Source organism: Ictalurus punctatus, unplaced genomic scaffold (genome assembly GCF_001660625.3).
Source record: "Ictalurus punctatus breed USDA103 unplaced genomic scaffold, Coco_2.0 Super-Scaffold_100056, whole genome shotgun sequence".
Taxonomy (NCBI): Eukaryota; Metazoa; Chordata; class Actinopteri; order Siluriformes; family Ictaluridae; genus Ictalurus; species Ictalurus punctatus.
The window spans coordinates 2,042,294-2,064,748 of record NW_026521088.1 but is presented as its reverse complement, the minus strand read 5'-3'; the positions used below and the strand labels follow the sequence as shown (position 1 = coordinate 2,064,748).

General features: G+C 38.5%; 3 protein-coding genes and 1 long non-coding RNA gene across 5 annotated transcripts in view; 3 read left to right on the top strand and 1 right to left on the bottom strand.

Annotated features, from left to right (window-relative positions):
- LOC108261599 (NACHT, LRR and PYD domains-containing protein 3) overlaps positions 1-22,455 on the top strand; it is a 619,868-nt gene that overhangs the window by 502,502 nt on the left and 94,911 nt on the right. The gene's annotated exons all lie outside the window — the stretch shown is intronic.
- Positions 9,055-11,670, bottom strand: LOC128630435 (uncharacterized). Of its 2 annotated transcripts, XR_008394757.1 has the most exons (5): positions 11,487-11,670; positions 11,067-11,319; positions 10,075-10,837; positions 9,853-9,982; positions 9,103-9,654 (listed from the first exon to the last, which is right to left on the bottom strand). It is a non-coding gene; the product is annotated as an uncharacterized LOC128630435 (long non-coding RNA). The 2 variants fall into 2 exon arrangements; XR_008394756.1 differs by having other exon boundaries at positions 9,055-9,654; positions 11,067-11,670.
- Positions 18,508-19,121, top strand: LOC108262037 (histone H4). Its single transcript, XM_017462722.3, has one exon. The coding sequence runs from the start codon at positions 18,529-18,531 to the stop codon at positions 18,838-18,840; it is 312 nt and encodes a 103-aa protein (XP_017318211.1). The 5' UTR covers positions 18,508-18,528; the 3' UTR covers positions 18,841-19,121.
- Positions 21,115-22,455, top strand: part of LOC128630393 (histone H1-like) — a 2,957-nt gene continuing 1,616 nt past the window's right edge. The window contains exon 1 of the mRNA XM_053678919.1: positions 21,115-22,455. This exon is cut by the window's right edge and continues 1,616 nt beyond it. The gene's annotated coding sequence lies outside the window, so the exon portion shown is untranslated.

Sequence of the window (22,455 nt, the reverse complement as noted above, 5' to 3'; positions counted from 1 at the left end):
AGCAGTGCAGTTAGAACTACATGCACACACAAAGTCTTGCAAAACTAAGCAAATGTTCAATAGAACACATTTGTGCACTAAAAAGTATACACACACACCATACCATTAAATACTGAAGATGCATTACAATTTTACTAACATTTAATTTGCCTGTTTCTCTTCGAAGTACATACTGCAATACATCATTAGCCTTGGCCTACACCATGGCCTTTATATGTACATGTTCTGCCTGGTGCAGTTGTCCTGACAGTTTTCACTATATGGGAAATAAAATGCATACATCACAGTGCATGGAAGTTCAGTTTGTGTAGTAAGCAATCCTTACATGTCATTTAAATATTCATGTTGACATACAGCTTTTAAGTAATACACACAATAAGCCACATCAAAACACCCCTAGGGCCACCTACAGATGATCAGCAGCAAAACCGCTTTGTAACAGTTTTATCTGAGATACAGGCTGATTCTGGGTGTGGCCCATAATGACTAATTGGCCTTCTAAACACAATATTCAAACTTCACAAAATGTGGTATACATGGACAACAAGACATTGAGTAAGCATGTCATGTTTCATGGATTTCTGATGCTCTGAGCGCCAACAACAATTTTTAAAATATCAGCCATTTATATCAATGAGAATGAGAGAAGAAGGCCATAACACTAATGTTGTCCACCAGAGGGAGCCACATGATAACAAATCCTTTCAGGTCTCATAGTTTAAAATCTCAGTATAAATAGTTCAATTGGTCCACTATGCATAAAATTCATTATAGTTTCATAAAGTTTAATAAAGTCTAAAACCATCTAAGCCTAATCCGTTTGCAAAAGAAATCTGTGATCTTCAAAATACCTTCATTTTTATATATCCTAAATACTGAAAACATTTGTTAAGTTGCTAGACATGACTGAATGTATTGCTGTCCAATTAAAATGAAGACAGTATTATTTGTATATTGTAATATAGTACATAGAATAACACTTCCATGTAGAGACACTTAAAGACTTGTATTATATTTGAAAAGAGACATGGTCAATCGTATAACTGTACACAAGGAGTTTGTGCTTGCATCCCGATAATCACCGCTTGCGGCTATATCTGTATGTTGTCTTTCTTGTAAGGTATCCTTGAGTGTTATGAAAGGCGGCGACAAATAAAATTTATTATTGCATAGTTCTCCCATCTGACCATGCAGAGTCCATCGGTGGTGTTGTTCTGGAACTGGGAGCTAATGCTAAATTTAATGTTCTGTTCGAAAAGACAGCTTGATGTGTGGTTTCATTAAATTCATTCAATTTAAATATCTTGTCTTTCTAAGAAAAACTGCTGATTAAGCAGTGCACTATACCATATTCATGAGAAAGTAGAATGTTGTATTTGTTATTTGACGTTTGTGTAAATTCAATACGTCGTTTTCAGCTAGTGATTAAAGAATTGGTTCATGAGTCATCTTTGTCAGATATGCTGGTGGCGCTTTCTGATTTTAGTCCCTTAAACATTCAAAAGAGTTATTTGTGTGTGGAACGGTGTTGCATTGCACCCGCGAATGCCTGCAACCTGGAATGGAAAATAAGATTTATTTTGTTCCAACACTTTTGTTGTTGTTGCTCCAAAACTGAAAAGTGTTACAATGGAAGCAGAAGTAAGTGTAGCTTCTTAAATTGTGTAGTGTAACGCAGTGTTTTTCAATCTTTTTTGAGCTATGTCAAATGTCAATGTCAAAACTTTGTTGGCCGGAATGGGGAACTCCTTGGGAGCAGTCAACCAAAAACTGTCCAAAGGAAGTTCAGCAAATCTTAGCTTTAAACCACGATCTTGTTTCAGTTCAGTTAGTTCCTCCTGCTCCTGTAAAGTCATGTCCTTTCCAACAGCAGTCAAGGCATTCAGTGGAGGCTGAAGAGAAATAAAATGACAACTTCTCCTCAAGAGTTTTCAGATGTTTACCTATTACCTTGCACAGTGCAGCAGGGTGATCTTGCCGTTCCTCTGTGAGTGGGAACATCTCAAGGTTGGCACTTTGCACATGTTGTTGCCAAAGGTGCACCTTTAAATGGAATCCATTTATTTTATCCATGCTTGTAAGCAGGTTCTCATTTCGGCCTTGCATCCGTGTGTTCGGTTCATTCAGATGATGAAATATATCTGCCAGGTATGCCAGCTTTGCACACCACTCATCACTTGCAAACAGATTTGAGTAATCAGACCTCTCATTTGTCAGAAACACTTTAAGTTCCTCCCGCAGCTCATACACACGGGCCAGCAACTTGTCACGCTACAACCATCGGACCTCCGTATGGAGCAATAAGGCTTTATGCTCCGCTCACATTTCCTCACGCAAAGATGCAAATATACCTTTTCAAAGGTCGTGTCTTTACAAAGTTCCCTATGCGCACAACATCATCCACCACAGGAACTAGTTCTGCTGGTAAAGCAGTTATCTGAGAGTGGGAGTTTAGATATGTCTTTAACCGCGTCAGGGCCGAGCATCTCGTTGACAGTGTGTTTGCGGGCAGGTAGTATTAACGTCTCTGCCACAGTGTGGGACTTTTTTCATTTAGCTACAAGTTCAGCAATTAGCTTTGAGGGCTTTCTAATTTACCTTTGTGGTTTTTCTCATTAATGTTGCCTGTTTCGGTGTTTTCACGCAGGCAAACAAGATAGTCCATCGGCTGGTTTTGAAGCGACGGGTGTTTCGCTTGGAGATAGCGTTTAAGCTTGCTTGGCACCATGGCGCTATTGGACTGCTTCTCACCACACACCAAGCATAATGGAGTCGGGGTCATCTCATCGCTGGTGAAAGTAAATCCTAACAAAAGATAACTTTCGCTGTATTGCCTCGAGCTCACCGTCTTTGCTTTCTTTTTACCACCACTCATACTAGGCCCTTCACCTGGGTCACAATCTTGTCTAGGGCCCAGTTCAGAGTTTGCATTTTTCCTTTTTAAAAACTTCTCCATCACTGCCACCACGACCTGTCGCATGCGTCACTAATTCTCTTGTCTCTAAGAAGGTAGGAGGCAATTACCTGCTGCCACAAGGACGAATATTACATTACTCTGCCAGTCACTATATTACAGCACAGACACTCAACCATGGCTTATTATTTGCAGATAATAATGAATAAATTTTAATAAAAAAGAATTTTAAGACTAAGTGAAATTGGACAATTTCTCACGGCACGCCTGACGATCTCTCACGACACACTAGTGTGCCACGGCACAGTGGTTGAAAAACACTGCTCTACGGTATGTAGACTGTATTACATGCGTGTTGAGCAGAGAGGAGATATTATAATATTATACAGTATCTGGAAATATAGTGTGTGACTGCTGCTGAAATAAGGAAGAGACTTGGGATTCTCCTTTTCAAATCTGAAACCAAATTGCTGAAGCAGCACAATACTTACCTGAACAGCACACTCTGCGAAGTCTTTAGTTATTTAAACTAAGCATTGGTTATTCAGTGGTAGAATTCTCGCCTGCCACGTGGGAGACCCTGGGTTCAATTCCCGGCCAATGCAGAAGTGAGTTTTGAAAGTTAAGCCTTCACCAAAAGAACATTACAAGCCTTATCATTTCTGCCCAAACTAGACCAACTCCATGCTGCTGAAATATACAAGAGACTTAGGATGCTCCTTTTCTATTTTGAAACCAAACTGTTTAATCAGAACAATACTTAATGAAAAGCACACTCTGCATTGTCCTTAATCCTTTAAGATAAGCATTGGTGGTTCAGTGGTCAAATTCTGACCGACCACGTGTGAGGCCGGGGTTCGATTCCTGGCCACTCACGGCTGAGTTTTGAATATTGAGCCTTCACCCAAAGAACTCTACAAGCCTTATCAATTCTGTCAAAAAAACGGGTAGCAGACACAGTCCATGTTGCTCAAATATACAAGAGCCTTAGGATGCTCCTTGTCAATTTTGAAACCAAATTGCTGAGTCAGCACAATACTTACCTGGAAAGCGTCCTCTGTGAAGTCCGGGTTAGATTCCAGGCCAATGCACAACTGAGTTTTGGAGACGTTTGTGTTGCTTGAGCCTTCACCCAAAGCACTTCACAAGCCTTATCAATTCCGCCCAAAACTAGGGTAATGGACAAACTCCATGCTGCTGAAATATGGAAGAGATTCTCCTTTAGAATTTTAAACCAAATTGCTGAAGCAGCACAATACTCAGCTTTAAATCACACTCTGCGAAGTCCATGGATTTTTAACATTGGCGGTTCAGTGGTAGAATTCTCACCTGTCACACGGGGGCCAGTCACACGTAGGTGTAGAGCGCTGACTAGCCAATAGAAAGCGAGGAAAATCCAGGAGGAGGGTCGGACGAACCTAACATAAAAACATCCTTTCAAATATTTATATTATATTATCTGTTACATATTGTAATTTTTTAAAAGCGGCATTGTCAACATTTACTATTCCGATACTCTTTCAGTGTGTAAAATTAACTGTTAAAGAAGAATGTGAAATTAACAGTTTGCATATATTATTTAGATAGTTATTTTAATTTTGACAGAGTGTGTTATAGTAAGTTATTGAAAATGTATTCCAAATAAGGACTAATATTTTAAAACATTTACAAATACAAGCTAGATAAAACATATTTACAAATACAGAGGACAATTTTGTTTTGTTTTTTTTAAATACAATGTTGTCTATACACAATTCCACAATGGTAGAGAGAGAGAGAGAGAGAGAGAGAGAGAGAGAGAGAGAGAGAGAGAGAGAGAAAAAACGCAAAATGAGATTCATGGTCAACAGTATTACACAGGATTTGTAACTATTTACCAAAATCCAACCTTGTGCTTGGCTTGCAATCAGACATGCCATGCACAGACCATAAATTCTGTGTTTCACAACAAAGTTATTTTCTCTTTTCAACAATCCACCTCTGCCTCTCAGCCTCATAGAATGAGGACTGCTGAAACTCTGCCCATGTCGTCTCTGCATTCATTCCCTGTACTTGACACAGGGAGAGCACTTTAGACGGACAGTAAATGTATCTGCCTGCCGCTCCAGGGAAACCAGTGTGGATATGAGGGTTATTGGGTCCTTGTTTTAGTGGCTGGTGTCAGAACCTGCACAGATGACCAGAAGGCCCTCTGCAGAGTATGCCTCAAAGACTTTCCTGGAGCAGTAGAAGTATTTAACATCACCAGCCTGCTAAAAGAAATGTACAGAGGAGCCATCACCCATGTAACGAGAATTTGGCTGACCACAAGCTAAACAGGATCTAATTTGTTTTTTTGGTGTCTTCTCAACTGCTGCCTGTGTCAGAGGTACGTCTTCAGGAACACCACTAGCAGGTGGATTGAACGGAGTGGGAGGCTGTATTGTTCCTGACCACATCTTCTCTTTGAGGTGTTGACTTCTCTTGCAATGAAGGATTGTCTTTAATGCTTCTTGCCTCTTCAGATGAGCCCCGAAGTAAATCACCTGATGGGCCTCTCCTGAAGGACACGTTGATTCTCCCAGGGATTTTTTTTTTCTTCATGCTGATGGCCTGAATAGTACCCATAGATATGAACAATTAACATAAATAAATATATAAAAAGAATTTACTTAGTTATGCATAATGTTTTGTAAAGTAAAATTATGGTAACTGATTCTTTTAAAATAACTTGACAGGTTTCATGTTAGAGCAAAAGATCAATGACCCAAAATTTAATTATACAACTATTGAAAAGATACACATCTACTCTAATATATTCTAACCTAATCTAACATAACTGTGATCTGCTCACTTGTTACCAAAAGACTTAAAACAAATAAAAAGAAATAAACAAAAAGAGATGAAAGCCGAAAAAATAAAGCCAATAAAGTATTAACTGGTTTACGCGGTAGTGGAGGCAATTCAAAATGTAGATCTTCAAAAAAAAAAAAAAGAAAAAAAAAAAGAAAACACCAAGCTTCGGAACAGCACCATGGAATCAACATGTGGCGAAAAATATATTGCATCCGTAGTGATAAGGACTACCACTGAGAATTAACTGGAGAAGTTAAGGAAAGTTAAGCAGAACTACTTTCAGCTAACTACCCTGACAGCGGTGGGATTTGAACCCACGCCCCCAAAGAGACTGGAGCCTAAATTCAGCGCCTTAAACGACAACTCCGTCTAATATACACAAAGGCTCTTTTAAGAGTCACTTCATCGTCTCAGAAAACAGCTAATTTTATTTCTTGGGCTGTTTGAATATTTAGATAATATTTACAAAGCGAAGGGGACACATATTTATATATATATATATATATATATATATATATATATATATATATATATATATATATATATATATATATATATAATAAATAAACATGCTTTATATTTCTATCAACATATAGAAATGTTTATTATTCATTATTGATGAGTGAACTTTATTATGATAAATATACTGCTATGTATATTACATAATGTTTGTTTATTTTATAGATGATGATGAACAGTGCAGAAGAGCCGTGTATTGTCCTTATGTAAAAACTAGACAATGCACAGTAATAACGCCGATGAGCTGTGTCTGTGTACAGTACCCAAATCTGCCTTCTGTTCCAGGCGGCGTTGTGTCTTGTGCTGGATGGAGCTTGACTGCCCTCGTGTGTCCAGTTTAAATATTAGAACGTGTTATGGAGAGAAAAGGATATATATATATATATATATATATATATATATATATATATATATATATATATATATATATATATATATATATATATATATATATCTGTATTTGTAAATGATGTAAAAGGCTTTCTATCAACATTAGAAAAAGGTTAGTTATTAATTTTGTATTTTTAATATAAATATAGTGCTATGAATATTACATAATGTTTGTTTTTATAGAAGAGCCGTTAATTGTGGTTATGTCCGAACAATACAATGCACAGTAATGAGCTGTATCTGTAAATTAGCCCAAACCTACCTTCTGCTTCAGGTGGCGTTGTGTGTTGTGCTGGATGGAGCTTGACTGCCCTCGTGTGCCCAACCTCGGGAACGGCAATTTCCCAGCAGCGGTATTCTGTCATAAGAGTACATTTGTAATTAGGCCCGAGTTGGTTAAGAAATATTATATGGTTTATATTACTGTGTCCTCTTTTTAACTCGTTCATGATCATTATTGTATACATTACAAAGATGAAGGTAATGTTCTTCCCTATTTGTGGATATTCTCGAAGTGAAATAGATGAGGCCACCTAGGGAACACTAAGTTATCTAGGAGCAGTGATGAGAATGACATGTCTAATAACATTAGAAATACATTAATAATGTTATTATAATAGAAATCAAGGTGTGCACTTTAACATTATAAAATATACATACACAGCAAAATCCACAGAAACAAATCCACTCTATTGGAGTTTCATTTCAACACTTTTAAAGTGTCCGGAGGGGTCCACACTCCACAGTGTCATTTTAACACTTTAATAGATTTCACATCAACTCTTTGTATAGTTGAAATTGAACACTACTCAAGTGTTAGTTTCTCAACACCAGTGTGTAGTGTTAGAAATTAATTCTCATAGGAGTAATTCATTAAATCTCATAGTGTTAATTGCATACTATTAAATGAGTTGCCTCTAACACTATAAAGTGTTAATATGCTACTGCACAATTAAAGTAACATTTAAATGATTACAAATCTAAAAGGCAAATAAAGAAAAAAAACAAGTTGGTTGCTTTAATAGTTTTCTTTTTTCAAGGGCGTTAACATTACTGACCCCTCAGGTCAAGTCTTTCTAAATATAACAATTGGGCACTATGTACTCTCTTTGATTATTCTCATTAGAGCACTGCTGGTCAAATGGCCTAAAGTGTGTCAGTTCATTCACAGAGATGACAGAAAACTCATCCATTTGGTTATCTTCTATACAGTATGCATTGAAGTGGTCATCATAGTACATCATTTTTACATTGCAGGAAATAATGAAAGCACTCTTTTCATATATTATTATATAACAGATCTTTTTGAACACAGGGAGATCATAGGTACATCCAGTGCATATGAACACACCAACCTGATACTCAGTACCATAATGTCTGACCCACTTTGTACTTGTAACACTCAAACAGGCTTCTAAATATAATGTCTGACTGAGTTCTTCCCCACCTTGCAAGTTACAGATGGTTTTTGATGTAGGACCAAATTCAAACCTTCTAAAACAATAATTTTCATAATTAAATTCCAATTGACGTTGATGTTGCTTTACTAATGATTTAATGAGATTCTTGAAATTTTTTGCCACATCTTTTGAAAATATGGTGCTTAGCTTCAAATCGCATTCACCACATATGGATAAGAGGGCCAATTTTTTATGCATCTCAGATCAAGTGGTGCTTGGGAATCGACGTCTTGTCAGGAAACAATTCTTTGAATAGAGTATGGTGATCACAGATCAGATGTTTTAAGTAACATATCATCCCATCAGTTATGGTGTAGGAGAAACACTATATTGACAATCTGCATCAAAAGTAGGAGAAAGTTCCAGTGATTATTATTCCTTTCAATGACCACCAAATATCAAAAACCAGTTTAAGTTCATACTGTACCACACCCTCTAGCAGATCATGCATGATGTCAACAGCATAGTTATCAGTACAATGGAAATACTGTAATGAATTGAGCACACATGACTTTTTGACACCATATATTGACCGCAGTTCAGGATTTTCATTTAGTGCCTTACAATGTTCAGTATGAACCTCTTTGGAACGGAAAATTAAGCCAGAATGATCTTCAGAAAATATAGATTGAACTTCTTCCTTACTAATTAAACAAAGCCTACAGAAATTAGTTGCACTGTAAGATTCCCAGCAAGCCATTTAAAGCCAAATTATCTCCTGTTACTTGAATTACTGAGCCAAACAATGGTGGTTCAAAACAAGGAAGCTGTATGCCTTCGGCTTCTAAGATTTTCAGGTCATCAATAAGGGGCTTTAGTATCACATCAAAACCGTATGTCTTAAGATCTTCCATGTAGAATAGAGCTGCAAGATGTACATTAATCAGTACAGAGTTACACTTGGATGGAAGATTTTTTTTGTTGTTGTTGTTTTAGAGTAAAATAGATACAACCAAGTTTGTGGATCCCCCTCTTGCAACCTAGAGGGTTAGCAATTTCAAAATCGTTGTAATAGAGTAGAATCTGTAAAGTGTGCTTTTGCTGCGAGAACAGTGCATGGTTTTGGAAATGATAACAGGCGACTTGGCTCTCCACATTTTAAATGTAACTTTTTGCTAGGATATAAACCATGTTGAAATTTCAAATGTTGACGAAGAGCCAAACAAGTTCTGAGGTGTGCTTTACATACAAAACACGTGAACATCTTCAAGGCTGTTAATTTCGCTGCAGCAATCGTGCTCGAAGTTCTTTAACACGCGGGCTCTGCTTTGCTCTTCCGACATCGATGTTATAGATGGTGGTTTGGATAAATGTGTAGAAATCACAAAGAGCTTCATCATATGAGAAACTGAAGACATAGTGAACTTTGAACAGTTCATCAAAAGCTGCCACTGACGTGTGCGCCTTACATGGGATCAGTTTTGGGTCGATAATAATGTAGAACTTTGGGATATCCTTCTTTCGCTCACTGATACAGAGGAGGAATGGTTGTCTTGTGTCAGCACTCTCAATGAAGGTAGTCACACTGGCTCCTTCCTGGAGGTCAGCAAAGGGACATAAAATAAATATTAAAATAAAACTGCATGTTTTTTTTACATTATCACTAGCACCGTCACATCTTGTTTGTAGGTGGAGTATGCAAAATGAGATGCAGGTCTCAGAATCCTAAAATAATCTACACCTCAAGAGTTCGTAAAATTAAGATCTGATGTTTAAATATTAACTTTTGCATACCTTAAGATAGCTCACAAGATGGCTGGTTGCTTGAGCTGAACTGATCTTGGATATTTTTTTTTCTGGCCTCTTGAGGTTGGAGGGAGCAGATGCAGCTGCAAAAGGATTGAGGACATATCGCTGTCCCATCCTAAAGACATCACAAAATAATTAAATGATCTCTCTTTAATCATTTTTTAAAAGAATGGAACATTTTTAAAATACATAACAATTTATACTGACCATTGTAGTCCTCAGATTCAGGTTCAGTTCCTGACAGCAGCTCGCCCATATTCTTAAGAGTCTTGCAGTCTGCAATGATGTTTGGCTTGAAGAATATTGACCACTTTGCCAGGAACTTCTTGGACACTTCGTCACCAAACATCATGGAGTAATCCTGGTCGATCTTTAAATAAGGTTTATACAGGTTTAAACATAACGGACATAAATGGATAAAAGGTCAAATACTAAAAATTAAGATCTGCTGTGTTATTTATGCATACATTTGGGATATAAAAGATTAGAACGTTGAATTTCTCAGTTTGGACCGGCCTGTTGTTGTTATGGTGATCATTGAACAACTCCTTTCTCTGCTGTACCAGTGAACTCATTTAATAACTACAGAGAAGGTCATTTCCTTTTCAAAACTACTTCCAAAGCTAAATATTTTCTTACCAATCCAGATACAGCAAGGAAACGAGTGAACAAATCCAGGACTGAAGATGATGCATCCTCACCGACCATCTTCTGCCGATACTGGAAAGTCGCTCTCATCTTCTCTTTGACCACAGATTCATCAGTGGAATATCGTATTGTAGATATCGCCTCCCTGCACTCCTCACCAAATCGCTGTTGACAGAATAACAGAGATTCTCGTCTGGTTTTTGGACCATCCTGAAGAACAGTCTTGGAATGACACCGGGAGCCAGCACAGGTGTTATGTTGAACTGTCTTGATCCTCCATGCAATGAAGCCAGTATTACCCTAAAGGATCATAGTAGTGTTCCTGTTTAAGAAAAGACCCAAACAGAGGCATCTCGTGCTTGGCTTCAAGAATGAATTACTCAACACAATAAGTTCACACAATGACTATATAACATTACAAAAACAAGTGGAAAATACAAAGCTGAGCAACCTATAAACACTCATCTAAAACAAGATCATTTTAACTTTAAAACTATAAAAGGGAAGAAAATATAAAAACACACTGGTTTGGGTTTTCAGACAGAACTTACATATCCATGTTTGGAGAAAGGATCTTGGAGGTATGGAAAAAGTGTCACAATTCCCAGTGCATAATTGGTCCTCACACTTGAGGATGGAATCCTCCTTTCAAAATAAATCAGTTTACTTTGCAAGTGTGTATGTTTTGCAAGAAATGGCGTTCACCATCTGTTTATGTGTGACATCTGCTAATGTTTTGGTCTTTTCATACTCCTTGAAGATTTCCTCACCCTTTGGATTGACCCTCAGAACACAATCAACTTTCTGCCAAAACATCTTACATTGTTATGACATGCTCATGGAAATTTAAGAGGATTTTTAATGCCTTTCCTTTATGTCGAGAATACATTTACAAAACACTTCTACAGATAAGTATCAATAATAAACAATTATGTAATTGAGGATTTTAAATGCATTTATTCAAAGCTTACCTGTCTTGCTTCATTCTGCTCCATTAACCCTGTTGGGTTCCTCCTCTTTCTTGCTGGACTCCAGGACAATTGTGGAATCTGATGAATGGGATGAAGCTGGGGATAGTGGAGTCAGTACAGAGGAGGATGCTTGATCTGAGACCAGCTGAACATCCAGATCTACAAAATCACAGACAGAACAAAATCAATTTAAGTGTACATGTATTTATCAGTAACAAAAGCATTTCAACAAATACTTGAATGGTTACATAAAAAAATATAAAGTATATTATCTTCATTAAGTACTTTCCATATACGAATAAGATGTACGTAACGTAATGATCAATAGTATAGCAAATGATAATAGTTTGAGGTCCTTCAAAAAGATATTTCAGACTCTGCTCCTAGGTAACTTCATGTGTTCCCTACGTGGCCTCATCTATTTCACTCAAGAATATCCACAAATAGGGGAGAACATTACAAAAATAAAGGTAATGTATACAATAATTATCGTGAACAGGTTTTAAAAAGGGGAGAGAGAGTAATGGTAATCATGTAATATTTCTTGGCTAACTACCACAAACTTGGAACAGAATACCCCTTCCGGGAAACTGCCGTTCCTGAGTTTGGACACACGAGGGCAGTCAAACTCCATCCAGCACAACGCCGCCTGAAACAGAAGGTAGCTTTGGGCTATTTTACACTGACGCAGCTCATCAGCGTTATTACTGTGCATTGTCTAGTTTTCACGTATCAAGGACAATACACGGAGCTTCTGAACTGTTTCACAGCATCATCATTATGATTTAATTTTTAAAGAACGCACCCTCTTCTCTAGACATGGAAATGTTGGGGTTTTTTAAGTTTACATTGTCACACAGCAGCTGTACACATATCTGGATATATTATTTCAGTGTCCATTCTTAAACATGACAGATGAACAAACAAAGAAACTAACCACATGAAAAGGTTAGATAGACCAATGATTAAATACTACTCCGTTCAATGAATACAGAGGCCCGCTCTGATACCACAAGGTTTAAAAACCTCGACATTTGCGGCGTCATAAACGGAACAACCGTCAAGCATACCATAAGGAAACTTATAGAACTCTGAACGTGATGTCATAACGGATCTTATGGCTCGCTGCTCCGATTTGACTATATATGTCTGTGCGCGCGCCGGGGAGACTGACCTAGACACGGTATAAGGACAGCACACAAACACATTTAAAACATATTAACACATTAACATTATATCATGTACATGGCAGTATAGTTATCGTAATAAAGTACACAAATTTACTGCTAATAGTAACATTATTAATGTCTTTCTAATCTTATTAGTCATTTCATTCTCATCACTGCTCCTACATAACTTCATGTGTTCCCTAGGTGGCCTCGTCTATTTCACTCGAGAATATCCACAAATAGGGAAGAACATGACAGAGATAAAGGCTTAAAATTGCTTGAATGATAAAAAGTCAATAAATACGAAATCACCAAATAACTTTAAAGGGTTTATTTTCTACAGAACATGAATACAATCCTTTCACTCAAAATAGGACTCCCCGCTGCAGACCCTCCTCCAACGTTTTCAAAAAAGCTCCTAGCGTCATATCTAGCGACTTTTTAGACAAAACTTAGCTACTTTCTGTAGAAGAGAATGGCCAGTACTGCCCGGTGAGTGTGAGGTCCTGCTTTCCCCCCGGAGACACACCTCTCTCTGCGGCTACTCTGTTCAGTGAGGGGCAGAGAGGAGCAGCACATTCATTCACTTCTAACTTTCTCTCTGAGAGATTATTTTACATGGAAATATAGCACGAAATCACAGTGCACCCGTTGTCTTTAACTTATGTGTGTGGTGGTTTAGTCAGATGACATCACGGTTATAAAATCAGGATTTTAACAGTGTAGATCAGCAGCTTGGAAAAGGTTTGAAAGTGACTGCTGGTGAACATGTAGTCTCTTATTGGGCCGTGGTTCAGTCACTATTTCATACTCGTCCTGTTGTCTGACAACAGAAACAGAAAAAATGCGTAAATGAAAACAGCTTTATTGGGAATTTGGCTGTAAAGGGCTGACTTTAGGCAGAATGAAAATACGATGTAATGATGTAATGAATATGCTAATTAGTGCATGACATCATCTAGAAACGTGTGGACACAGTGCTCCTGTCACTCACTTGGAGTATTTTAACATTATAGTGAAGATGATTCAGTGCCTGGGAAATACAAATTTAGTCCATCACGGCTGGGAAAAGGAGCTATATTAAAATTGGCTGTGTTTTTATTATTATTATTATTATTATTATTAATAATATTTTTTGGAATTTAAAAAGAAGAAATAAAGAATACGTTTGAATGACATCTCTTGTATAGTCCGTGAAAACAAAAGCATACACAGTATTTGAAAAGTGCTTGAAAGTCCTGGAATTTCATTATGAAGCATCTGTACAGACCCTGTTATATGTACTATGTGATTGATGTATTAAAGATGCCTCTTGATTTCTGGGTTTAGCATAGGTATACCTCTGTTTATACCTCTAGGTATACCTCTACAACAATTAGCTAGATTTACTGGTAGAATAATTGCTAGTTAAGTTTCTCTCACAAATATTATTGAGTAGATAAAGTATATTCAGTAGCTTTTCTGGGATAGTGAGAATTTAGGTTAATATAGTAGAAAACAAAACACTCAGATTATCCTGGTTGTAAGAACTGCTCATTCATCTGTACACCTTTACAGTTTTCACTGCAGATATATCATCAGCTTTATTGAACAATACTCAGAATCCTTGTCACCTCCCAGCCAATCAGTCATCAGTCATGATGAATTTTTGTATGGTTGGAAGCATGTTTAAAACACAGAAAGTGCTGAGATCATGTAAGAATGAGGTTTTACTCACTGGCATAAATGTGTTCACTTTAAACTTTGTTCCTTCCCTTAGACACTTACCTGCTTGAGAATTTCCAATGTTTGTAGAATGATGATTCTCAGTACAGCACATTACCAAATATTAATGGGCTTTTCATTTATTTATTTGTTTGTTTGTTTACTTTTGTGAAACAATTATGGGATTTTCTATTTAATACATGTTCTTTTTTTATGATTTTACATAATTTTTATCTTATTTGGCTCATCCTTGTTCATTCCCTTAAATCAACATTTCCCATTGTTAGTATCAGAATCTTATTTAACATGCAACATATTCAATAATCTGTAACTAAGACTCAGTAAAGAAATTCTCATTACACAGAGTGTTCAGAATGTCTCTGAAACACTTCAGCCTATGATTAGCCATGGATTCCTTGGAGGACACTGTAGCAGTCTCTTAGGATTTCTTCTCATCACTCCACTGTAAAACCCAAACCACTAAATACTGGCCTCTTCTTCTTCTTCTTCTTCTTCTTCTTCTTCTTCTTCTTCTTCTTTTAATTTGATTGTCAGTGCTCAACTCAAACCAACAGCAGTATTATTAATAATATCAGGAATGATCGTGTCTAAAATCAACCACTGATTATATCCCACTTGTTTGTTTCTAGATTGTATGATTTATTTAGCCAAATCTAAACTCACCTCTCCATCTGTGTAACTGGATACTCAGGATAATGAAATTTCACTCTGGTTTCTTTAATTATAAATAAAACTATCAAATAAAAATGTGACACACTTTTAGCACAGTGCACTCTAAGATCAATAGTGGCTGACTGTATTCCCTTTCAAAGGGAACTTCATGTTGCATTAGCTTAACACTATGGGTAGGGCCCTTGCTCTTAAGCTTATATTTTTTTAAATTAGCATATGTCTACCAATATGTAAGCCAATCCAAATGTTTTACACTACAAATACAAAATGTCATGCACTATGAAATAATAATAATAACAATAACAACAACAACAACAACAACAACAACAACAACAATAATAATAATTATTATTATTATATGATATTATTATTATTATTGTCAAATAATCATTAGCATTGGTCAATCACTTCACTGTCCAGGGTGTACCCCGCTTTGTGCCCGATGCTCCCTGGGATAGGCTCCAGGTTCCCCGTGACCCTGAAAAGGAGTAAGCGGTTGAAGATGGATGGATGGATGAATAGTGACACAGTATGAAGCACAGAAGGGTTTAATTAGGAAGGTTTTTATTTCATTTTATTTTCCTTTCATGGGAAATTCTTTAGAATGGAGGGCTGCATTTTTCTTATTAACTTTGGGGGAGAAAAAAAATAGAGGGTGGTGCATGAATGACTGTCTATAGCTGCTATAATGTAAGGGATAACAGGAACTAACTTTTCTCACAGGTGTTCTGTAACATTAGACATGACTATAAACTGAGAAAAAGTATGGTGTGTCATTCTTTGATAAAATAAGAAATTCTTCTGCACACTCTGGTATGAAAATAATCAACTTCAGGGTGGTGACACATTTATTAAACATTATTAACTTTGGATTTAACTTAATATGTAAAACTAAATACAGTTCCCCTCATCTCTCTCTCTCTCTCTCTCTCTCTCTCTCTCTCTCTCTCTCTCTCTCTCTCTCTCTCTCTCTCTCTCTCTCTGTGTGTGTGTGTGTGTGCGCATGCGTGAGTACAGTGGAGCGAGTGAAGCGTGTTGGTGAGAGCGTGCGTAGAAGACTGAGGTTTTTTTCAGTTTCTTTCTCTTACTTTCCCCTTCTACAGTATCTCACAAAAGTGAGTACACCCCTCACATTTTTGTAAATATTTTATTATATCTTTTCATGTGACAGCACTAAAGAAATGACACTGTGCTACAATGTAAAGTAGTGAGTGTACAGCTTGTGTAACAGTGTAAATTTGCTGTCCCCTCAAAATAACTCAACACACAGCCATTAATGTCTAAACCACTGGCAACAAAAGTGATTACACCCCTAAGTGAAAATGTCCAAATTGGGCCCAATTAGCCATTTTCCCTCCCCGGTGTCATGTGACTTGTTAGTGTTACAAGGTCTCAGGTGTGAATGGGGAGCAGGTGTGTTAAATTTGGTGTCATTGCTCTCATACTCTCTCATACTGGTACATGGTATGGTACCTCATACAACATGGCACCTCATGGCAAAGAACTCTCTGAGGATCTGGAAAAAAATAATTGTTGCTCTACATAAAGATGGCCTAGGCTATAAGAAGATTGCTACTACGAGAAATAAGCTCATAGCAGCACTGATGAAATACACATACAGTACAAAAAAAAACACACACAAATAGAGAATGTGTTTGGCATTTTTTTTTTTTTTTTTTACATCTGCACATAATTATTAGTTTAGCAGCTTTTTTAGAATAAAAAAAGTCATGTATAAGTCTTTATTGGTCACATGTACAGTAGAGTACAGTGAAATTGTTTTCTTCACATAATCCAACATGTCAGGAGGCTGGGGTCAGAGTGCAGGGTCATGATATGGCACCCCAGGAGCAGAGGGTTAAGGACCTTGCTCAATGGGCAGCTTGACAGTGCTGGGGATTGAACCCCCAACCTACTGATCAGTAAGCAAGAGCATTAACCGCTAAGCCACCGCTGCCCCAGGGTGTGGGAGTGAGAGGGGGTATGGGGTGAGAGATGTGATCGAGAGAGAGAGAAGAGAGAGAGAGAGATAGAGAGATCGATCAATCAGATCAATGTTTAGAGTGTTTTGCTCCGCTTAGAGAGACCGAACTAGCTACATTAAGAGAGAGAGAGTTAGTTTTCATAGCATTTACTACTTCTTACCCCACTGTTTTCTAACTACTACAAATATAGACTTCTGAACACCGCCCTTAAAAGCTTAATAACAGAATACTGCAATTTTTGGGAAATTGCCGTTCCCGAGTTTGGCCACACGAGGGCAGTCATGTCCCATCCGGCACAACACACGACGACGCCTAAAACAGAAGGTAGGTTGTAGGTATTGTACTACTACTACTGATTCTAGTAATGACGTCAATCAAAGTAATTAAATACGTAAAAAGGTGTTGTCTATATAGCTGACCTCATTTTCCTACACAGTGAGTTAAAGGCGCACAACTATCAGAATCCCAGTTCATAATTGTGTTTGATTGGCCAAGTAGAATAAAGTGTCCCATTCTTTTTGAGCTTATTGGACATTACACGTTGCTGTAATTATCTCATTGGCACTACTTAATTGCTCATAGTTTATTTGACGAATGCAACTGCTGCGACATATTTTGCCAAACTTAAACTCAGCTGTCATTCTGGAGGTACAGTTTTGGTTGATGCATCACATTTAGGTTTAAACACAGTGCGTATGGGAAAAGAGAAGGCCAGTGATTAGACAGTGTGAAGGCTGACTTTGTATTCCTACTTGTGTGTGATGTTTATGTTAGTTTCTCTTGCACAACTGTCGAAGTGCATATGCTTTCCTTGTGAGTGACACTTTTTAAGAATGAGATGAGGGTTTGAGACAATGTAGCTAATTTCGACCTTCGAGAGTCCATTATATCGTGCATTTGCGAGAGCTGATAAAGCAAGGCCTGATAGTTGTGTTTGCATTCCTTTCTGTGGTGCTTATAAGTTAGTGAAGTACTTGTGTGGTAGAATGTGGACTGGCTTCAAAGTGAACACAGACATTGGTGCTAATCCGCTGAATGCTGGGCCTACTAATAAAGGCTTGTGCTGCTATGTGTGACCTGTAGTTGCAGTGGGCGTAGGATTGTAGTGTATACGGGCCTCGAGTCCAAGGACATGCTCAAAAGGAACGTCTTGTGTTTGAAACAGTAATGTCAACGTTGTACAAACACAGACAGCTTTTTCTAACCTCCTTACGCTGATGAGTGTTTGGCTGTATGCTTTACTATGTATGTTTTACTGTTTTGTATCTGTATGTATGTATTTAGAGAGAGAGAGAGAATGGGGAAGAAGAAGCCGTTAGCAGGTGAAAAGCAGTGCCTAGTGATTGTTTTCGAAAAAGAGAGCTATTGTGTGACCGTTGGTGTAAGGCCCGCCTCCTCGCCTGTTCTCAACTAGGTCCTGTCGAGTGTGGATAAATAGGTGGGCGCTGCGCGAGAACTTTTATTGAGTGGTGTGACTTCGAAAGCAGCATCATGTCAGGCAGAGGAAAGGGTGGTAAAGGACTCGGCAAAGGAGGCGCTAAGCGTCACCGCAAGGTACTTCGCGATAACATCCAGGGGATCACCAAGCCGGCTATTCGCCGTCTGGCTCGGCGTGGTGGTGTAAAGCGTATTTCTGGTCTGATCTATGAAGAGACTCGCGGTGTGCTGAAAGTGTTTCTGGAGAACGTGATCCGCGACGCCGTCACCTACACCGAGCATGCCAAGAGAAAGACTGTGACCGCCATGGATGTGGTGTACGCTCTGAAACGCCAGGGACGCACCCTGTACGGCTTCGGCGGTTAAACGCTCTAACACTGAACGACGCGAACACAACGGCTCTTTTAAGAGCCACCCACATGTCTAGAAAAAGAGCTGTTCCGTGTGGGGGGGGGGCTTTTTCTTTCATGAAGCATAAGGCATCAAACGCTGTAGAAGTAGCGTAAGTGGTAGATCTATTTGTATTTTTTGTAATAAACAACATATATGCAGTGTTCAATATTATAAACTATAAATCAATATAATATCAATATTATAAAACAATTTAAAAGATGATTTTAGTAGAAACCTACTTCTATATTTCTCTCTCTCTCTCTCATACACACGCACACATGCAAATATAATATAAAACGATTTTTTCGCAAGCCAATTGTTTTTTCATAGTGCACGTTGTCCTGAAAGTACAAGGGCGGGAAGGGAAACAAAGCGTAGCGTAGCGGAGGACGAGGAGGAGGTATGGAAGGAGGGAGGAAGCAGAGTGTAGTAGGAGGTGCCATGCAGGAGGAGGTATTGAATTTTGGCCAATCAAAAAAAGGTGTCTCGTCTGTTCATCATTAACATGTGGGTCTGTAAATAGAGCGGGCGCGAGGCGGGCGCCAGTCATTTTCTGTTCGTTTACTCGAGAAGCAGCATCATGCCCGATCCAGCCAAGACAGCGCCCAAGAAGGGATCAAAGAAAGCCGTGACCAAGACGGCCGGCAAAGGAGGCAAGAAGCGCAGAAAGTCCAGGAAGGAGAGCTACGCCATCTACGTGTACAAGGTCCTGAAGCAGGTGCACCCTGACACCGGCATCTCATCCAAGGCCATGGGCATCATGAACTCCTTCGTGAATGATATTTTTGAGCGCATCGCCGGTGAGTCTTCTCGTTTGGCTCATTACAACAAGCGCTCCACTATCACCTCCAGAGAGATCCAGACCGCCGTGCGCCTGTTGCTTCCCGGCGAGCTGGCCAAGCACGCCGTGTCCGAGGGTACAAAAGCCGTCACCAAGTACACCAGCTCCAAGTGAAGCGCGTTACCGCCGTCTTCATCAACCCAACGGCTCTTTTAAGAGCCACCCACTTTTCATACAAAGAGTAATTTTCTCTCTTCCGTTTTGTCTCTCGCTGTGTGTGTGTGTGTGTGTGTGTGTGTGTGTGTGAGAGAGAGAGAGAGAGAGAGAGACAGACAGAGAGAGAGACAGAGAGCGGGAGGGGGACTTCTGAAGCGCTGCACTCCCGCGGATGTTGAGGCTTTTGGGTAATTCTAGCAGTCTGCTAAATGCAGAGATGAGTAAATCTAAACAGGGTTATAGCACGGTTTCGGGGGTTGTATAATCTGAGCAATGCAAAATGGGACTTTAGCAGCACAAAGTTATTCGTATTAAGATTGTAGCAACAGGAAGTAGTTGAAAATGGTTTTCTACTAGCACATAATCATTCTACATCAGGGGTGCTCAAACTTTTTCCTGTGAAGGGCCAAAAATCAAACTTGATTGAGGGCTGTGGGACAAAAGTAAATGTTGCATTATACCAAACTGTATTATATTAAAATTAAAGTTGCCATGGTTCTCATTTATCACTTCATAATATTTACAAATAAATAAATTAATAGAAAACATTAGTCTGTATCTGCTTCACTAATGCAGTTTTATTTTCAGAGTTCTATAGTTCAATGAAACTTATAGTATAATTAAAACATAGAACCAATCCCATTTATAATACATGTTGAATACCTCATACAACTATTCAAACTATAAGCAATACAGCCACATGCCTGCAATATCAGTGACCTCTAATGAGACACATGAAGCTGGTCCTTATTTTTCAAAAGTTTTTCCAAATTGGGATGCAGTGGACTTACTGTCAAAGTCAGGATATTATGGTGGTGAAAGTCAGTTACTTTGCATCTCAGTTTACACTTGTTTAAGTTCATCAGACTGAAAGTCTGTTCACAGTGGTAGGTACTGCCAAACAGAGACAGCATCACTTGTGCCTGTTTGCACATCTTTGGGAACCTGTTTGCTGGGACACATTTGTAGAAGTCTGTCAAGGGAAGGGAGCTGAACTTGTGTTTGAGTTCTGAATCACACTGAAGCTCAGTTGGTTCCATCTGTAGATCATCACTGACTCTGTCCACACTGATGGTGAAAGGTTGAACAAACCACTCAAAGTCAGAAGCATTGTGTCTGAAGTCCTCAAAGCGACTGTCAAACTCCTGGATAAGGTTGCTGAGAACAGCATCATACTCAGGTACCTTCTCTTTCATCATGCCTGCCTCTCTAAAACAGGGAAAATTGGCTAAATTTCCTGGATGTGGAGATGAGAGAGAGAGGAACAGTGTGAGACGGGGAGTGAAAGAAGAGAGAGGGAGGCAAATAGAATAAATAACTGACAAAACGAGGAAATTAATCCATGATAATTTAAGAGAACTTTGACACAAAATTTATCAGCTTGATTAACAAAAAAACCCAAAGCTGACACCACTGGATATAAATGCTAACTAAATATAAGTATTAATAATAACAATAACTGCACATAAAATTATGGTGAATATTATAATTGTGAATGTTAGTTTTTTTTTGTTTGTAGGCTCTGATGTGATAAAAAGCTGGGTGATAATCTGGTCTTTTCCCTGGAGCTGAACATTTAAAACATTGAGCAGCTCTGTGACGTCCACCAGGAAAGCCAGGCCAGAAAGCCATTTCTTATCCATGGGCTCTTGAATACTACCAATCTTGCTTTCCTGAAAAGCTCTGATCTCATCACGCAGATCAAAAAATCTCCTGAGAACTTTTCCTCTGCTCAGTCTTCTAACCTCCTGGTGGTACAACATATCACCATATTGTGCATCCATCTCATCCAACAGTACCTTGAACTGCAGGTGAGAGAGCGCCTTGGAGCGTATATCATTCACAATTTTGATGACGTCACGGACCACATCCACAAGCCCGATGGATTGGGCACATAGCTGTTCTTGATGTAAAATACAGGAAATCTGATAGCTGGCCCGTGTGGCACTTTCTTGAGCTGATGAAGGACGTAGCAGCGCGCTCTGCTCAGATCGAAGTTTAGCAAGCAGCTCGTTAGCCTTCTGTTTTATGCCTCGCCTCTGTCCTTTGAGAAAGCTGAAGAACGTTTTGTTTCATAATGACGGATTTTGTACTCTTTCAAAACAGCAACTGACTGCTTGCAAACTAGACACACTGCCTTTGAATTGATTTCAGTAAATAAAAAGTCAACTTGCCAAATCTTTTTAAATTTCCTCTTGTCTGTGTGCCAGTGCCTGGATCTCTCCATTATTACCTGTTTGTTGACTGTCGCAATGCATGCTGGCCTTGAAGTATGCATATACATTAAATAAAATTCTAATTCTTATTCTCTACATTTAATTTCAATTTTCATTTTTTGTAGCTCAAAAATAATAATAAAAAAATGTTAAATTAGAAATGAAGATCAGCATCAATTAAACCCCCCCCTTCTCACACATGGCATGGCGGGCCAAATCAAGTCACCACGGGCCAACTTTGGCCCACAGCCCGTAGTTTGGGCATCTCTGTTCTAACTGTTGTAGTAGCACATAGTCATTTGAACTAAGGTTCAAGAAGCGCATAATTCTAAATACTGTTGTAGTAGCACCTAGTCATTCGAACTAATGTGACAT